This window comes from Perca flavescens, chromosome 13, assembly GCF_004354835.1.
Source record: "Perca flavescens isolate YP-PL-M2 chromosome 13, PFLA_1.0, whole genome shotgun sequence".
Lineage (NCBI taxonomy): Eukaryota > Metazoa > Chordata > Actinopteri > Perciformes > Percidae > Perca > Perca flavescens.
This window is the reverse complement of record NC_041343.1, coordinates 19,412,147-19,417,300: the sequence shown is the minus strand read 5'-3', so window position 1 is coordinate 19,417,300 and position 5,154 is coordinate 19,412,147. Positions and strand designations below refer to the sequence as shown.

General features: G+C 41.3%; 1 protein-coding gene across 1 annotated transcript; it reads right to left on the bottom strand.

Moving 5' to 3' along the window:
• Positions 1–146: 146 nt before the first annotated feature.
• On the bottom strand, positions 147–1,725 carry LOC114567066 (trafficking regulator of GLUT4 1). The gene is made up of 3 exons (XM_028595962.1): positions 1,324–1,725; positions 1,004–1,130; positions 147–915 (listed from the first exon to the last, which is right to left on the bottom strand). The coding sequence occupies exons 1-3, from the start codon at positions 1,723–1,725 to the stop codon at positions 902–904; spliced, it is 543 nt and encodes a 180-aa protein (XP_028451763.1). The 3' UTR covers positions 147–901.
• Positions 1,726–5,154: the final 3,429 nt, after the last annotated feature.

Sequence of the window (5,154 nt, the reverse complement as noted above, 5' to 3'; positions counted from 1 at the left end):
TTTTGTCATGCTCATTCAAGTTTATTTACGACATGCAGCACTATGGCACGGTAAACCAGTCATACAGTATAAATGTATAAACCTCAACATCAGAGTGCCAAAAACAGTGCATACAGGGAGAACAACCCCATTCATCTCTTTCTAGTATATTGTAAACATAATGAGGCATTTCAGTAGAGTCCGAACAGGAATCAGTTTGTCATAGTAGCACGCAAAGCAAGATATTACACTATGACTGCCGTAGGTGTTGTGGTGAACGTACATTTTAGACAGTGTATGAAATAATTATATACATCTTCCCACAGTCAGTCTGTACTTTGTTGCAAATGTTAAGAGAAACGGCAGCCAGTGGCGGCATTACAGACTAGAGGTGCACTCATGCCTCTGATGATGAGCTTGTATTTATTTATCTTCACAACACATACCTATGTTATATGTGTATGTTTTTTGATGTAGATGGTATCTGTCGTCTTCTTTAGGACATCCTCTTATCTAATGATTGCCATTTTTAATAAGCAAAATGCAGTGCCATCCAATTCTCTGTCTGTGTGTCAGGCGTGTGTGTACATCAGTGCACCGCTAGTTTGGACTATGAGTAGTTACACTTTCTCCACAACGTGCTGTCTGATGATCCAACACTACAACTGTGTGCAGCCTTCATTTTCCTTTCTTTGTTCCTGAGTTTTTGGGGTTATTTGACATGAGACTGCGACTTCTTTTCCTTTTCTTTCTTTCGTCCATAGCAACAACAAAAAAACACAACTTGTACATTAGAGTCTCTTCAGCTTGTTTTCAACTCAGATGTGCTTTTTTCATCTTCAAAACAACATATCTCCTCCTCCTGTGGTCTGTGCAATTGAGATCAGGTGAAGTTTTAAGGAGACTCCTTCCATCCCACAATTCACTTCTGGGTCTCTGAGACGCAGAGAAAAAGATAAATTAAGATACATAGCTTTACGCTTAGCATTTTGAGTGTGTTTGTTTGTATGTCTTTCTTCCATACCTAATGTAAACACTATGAAGATGATGACAGCCACACCCAGCAGCATTGCCAGACAGCTGAGCAGCATAGACAGACGCCCATACTTCCTTGCTCCTTCAATATCTCCTGTATGGAGAACAGACCTCGACTAATGGGACAGGAAAATGAAGGAGGTGATTAACAATGAATTATTTAAACGCAACAGAAGCAAAACACCTGTAGTGTTTGAAAAGGCGTAAACACTGTATTTAGAATATACCACAGGCGTATAATACTAAGAAAAAGAATCTACATTGTGTTATTGTGAAGACAATGAAGCTGTAAATAAATGGAACACTCACCACATTTGCATACCACAAGGCACATACGTTGAGCGGCACTGCGGGGCAGAAACAGGACAGCACGGCGAGCCAGAGGTAACTTGGGGGTACGGACCCGGGCGGCACCGGGGAGGGAAGCGGGCCCAGGCTGAGACGGGACAAGGATTTGGGTGGGGTCGACAGATGCCCGATGGAGCCCGACTTTAGCGGTGATCTGTGTCCGTTCTGGTCAGCATCCAGGGACCGGACGCTCCCTCTGATATTGAGGGAGAAGGAGTCGGACGGTTTGATGTTGCTCTGCCCGGTGGGCTCGGTGGTCGCAATGCTCAGCAGCTTCTCCGTGTCCTGGAAGTCGGTGGGATTGGAAACTTCCCTCTCGCCGAGGGCGCTTTTCCCAAAGGCAGCATCAGTGTTGATAGCCATCACTGAGAGATAAGAAATCTCCAAGTCTTAGTATCTGTATCTGACCGAGCCGCTTTCCTTTGGATGGAGATGCTGAAGAATCGCCCTTCAGATGTTCTCCATTGGGGATCATTAGATTAAATATTATAAATTCAGAAAGCCCAATACCTTCAAGGCAACCTATTTAATTAAGCAGTCTAACTCCATCACAATGTCTTATTGATGAGCGAGATGTTATTGATGTCTGAGTCCCTCTCGCGTTTAGTTGGCGGTGAGCGTCAGGACGCACGCCTCGCCTATTACCCCCCATCCCCACCCCACCCCCCTCTATTATGTAGTGAGGTATTACCGCATCCCTTACATCTCCACAGAACATCCCCAGTGTCTAAGGCCTACTTATGCACCAGGCGCGGCGTGTGACAATGCAAAAACATGTCTTTGGAAGTGAACGCGCGCGATGCGTAAAAGCTTTCCATTTACGCGCGGGGGCATCAGCTGGATCAGCATGTAGGACACCGCACAGCTTGTGAGAGGAAGAGAGAGAGAGAGAGAGAGATGGGGAGTCTCACAGGAACCTCACTGTCTGTCTCAGGTATTCCAACTTTACACCCCCTTTAAACTTTCTCGCACCTTACAGCTTTCTTTTTCTGCCTATAAATGGCTTCCACCATGACCACAGATAATTGGTTAACTACATAAGTATCATTTAGGCTACGTTCACACCGCAAGTCTTAATGCCTGATTCTGATTTTTTGCTCAGATCCGATTTTTTGTTTGGCTATTCACATGACCTTTTAAAATGTGGGCTATATCAGATTCCAGTGTGAACTGTTTGCGGTTTTGAAATGACCTGCATGCGCAAAAGAACAATAACGATGACATCAGACGCAGCACTGTTACACTAAAGTTAGGGAGGTTATGGAGGAAGTCAGCATTTTCGCTTTTATTTTTTTATTTTGTATTAAAATGTTTGTGTAATGGCAGCCATAACGTCAATGCGCAGGTGCTGAGGAGGAGAAGACTGAAGAGAAAGAGAGACATATTTGCGGGGTTATGGCTGCAAATTCACTACAGAGGTCTGTGTGACCGGACGGCCAATTTGCACGTCAGGACCGCTACGGGCCTCCACCACTCTGGCTTCGTCCTCGCACACGCTCCACCTCCCCGGCGGTGCGGAAACTCGGGCTGGTGGTGCGCCCGACCCCGAGGGACCGGGATCCCACCTCAGCCGGGCGCACGCCCACATCACCTTTTTACGTGAGCCGATCCCCGCCCTGGTGATGCGACACGCGGTTGGGTAACAATGAGGACAGTCCGCCCCGGTTAACAGCAGCACTGGAAGCAGGGGGCCCGCCCCTCCCCGCGGGGAGAGTGGGCGCAGCGAGGGTTTTTGAGGTAAAAGTCACATCAAATCCGCCTTGGCTGTTCACACTGCGGTCGCATTGAAACAAATCAGATCTGGGTTTTCACACTACTTCTGAAGAAGCCTGACCTGGTCACTTGACCCCAAAAAAATCGGATTTGGGCCACTTTGGCCTGCAGTCTGAACGTAGCCTTACTTGTACTTTAAGTATACATTTCTATTGCATACTTTATACTTCCCTATTTTTTTACTCCACATGTATTTGTAAGATTTAGTTATTGCATTTTACGTCATATTTTTGTAAAACATGAATCTGTAAAGCAACTAGTATAATGAAATAAATTAAAAAAAGACTCAATATTTATAAGTAGTTGTAATATAATATAAGTACTCGAATTTGTATTAACTTTAGTAAATAAACATAGTGTAGAACATCGAATGCATCATTGCAAATTAACTACCCAACAGCATATGACGCTACAGATTCTTGCATCAGTGATAATAATCCAATAAAATATAAAATAATAAATGCATCAGCTAAATGAATATAATGTAATAAGACAATAATGTAATACTGTACATTGAACTGCACTGTTCCCTTTAGGAAAAGTGCATTTGGCCAGGCTATTATTTCCTTTAGAGCAACCACTACCTGGAACTGTAAACCAAGTGCAATATGTGAATTATCAACTCTCACCTCATTTTCCAAACAGTTTAAAAAATGGCTACTGTAAAATCAAACCTGTTGTCACTAGCTGGGATAATCTGTAATTTGTCCTCTGTTGTTGAGCTGTAATTTATGTAATTTTTTATTGTGATGTTTTACTCTGATTTGTTTTATGTATTTAACTTAATTTATAGGGACCAGCAACCTGTCAGGGACTAAGGATGGAAATTAGCCCCTGGCTATAATCCTGTATATTTACATTCTTTGAAATGTTCATTAATATAGCCTACACTGTCCCTTTTTGAAATAAATAAACTTAAACTTTACACTTTTACTTTTGATACCTCATTTTGCTGATAAGTACTTAAACGTAAAATAAAATCTGAAAACTTATTCCATCAGAGGAATTTCAATTATCCATCATGCAGTGTTTATCACTACATCATACATGTCAATCTGTATAAGAATTGCCTTAAAAAATTTGGGATTTGGTCAATGTAGCTTTGTTTTTAATATACTTATATATTAGATATAACATATGGATAAGGCCAGTGGTGGAATGTAGCTAAGTACATGTACTCAAGTACTGTAATGAAGTACAAATTTGAGGTACTTCTACTTTACTTTTCATGCCACTTTCTGCTTCTACTCCACTACAGTTCAGAGAGAAATATAGTACTTTTTACTCCACTACATTCATCTGACAGCTTTAGTTACTTGTTATTTTACAAATTATGATTTTTGCACACAAAACACATGTAGTTTATAAAATACGATGTATTATTATAAATTAAACTACCCAACAATATATCGGCCTACAAGTCCAGCTGAAATGATTGGACCATTAAACACTTAGTTGACTGACAAGACTGTTTGGATCGTTTCCAGTCTACCACTGGATAGGGCAACGTTTCATCAATGATGTTTGAATCCCAATCAACTGAGATGTCCCCACATATTTAATACCATGTTCATCCACATTAGGTGGCAATAAGCCAGTCTGACTTGATTTCCCTCATTTTTCTTCAGGGAAACAAGGCTCTCTGGCAGTTTTGGACAGGTGATCATGCCACCTAGTGGTGATTTAGGGGAAACTGCACCAAGACCACATTGTAGGTTGTTAGATTGTAGATTTATAAATGCGGCAACTCCCCAGTTTCAGATTATTTCCCCTAATTTACAGATATCTGTCTTTGAAATGTAAACAATATATTCATACAATTATCTATTCAGATCGTTCAGATGTGTTTTTTTCTTGGCAGTGCAAACCAACAAAGCTCAATCAGAAGAAAAATGGAGAATGCACTATTTGCTCGAAAATTACTATTTTAAAAATTGAAGGAGACAGAGTTGAAACAAAATGTTTTCTTCATTAAAGAAATTCAATTTACAGTAATACAGTTAAACTAACCTGCTGCTG

What these genes read in the sequence shown, in the direction of transcription:
- LOC114567066 (XM_028595962.1), bottom strand. Translation starts at nt 1,725, where the DNA reads ATGGCTATCAACACTGATGCTGCCTTTGGGAAAAGCGCCCTCGGCGAG. An exon ending in CCTTGTGGTATGCAAATGTG is followed by an intron (nt 1,131 to 1,323) that starts GTGAGTGTTCCA and finishes CTGTCCCATTAG; the next exon opens with TCGAGGTCTGTTCTCCATAC.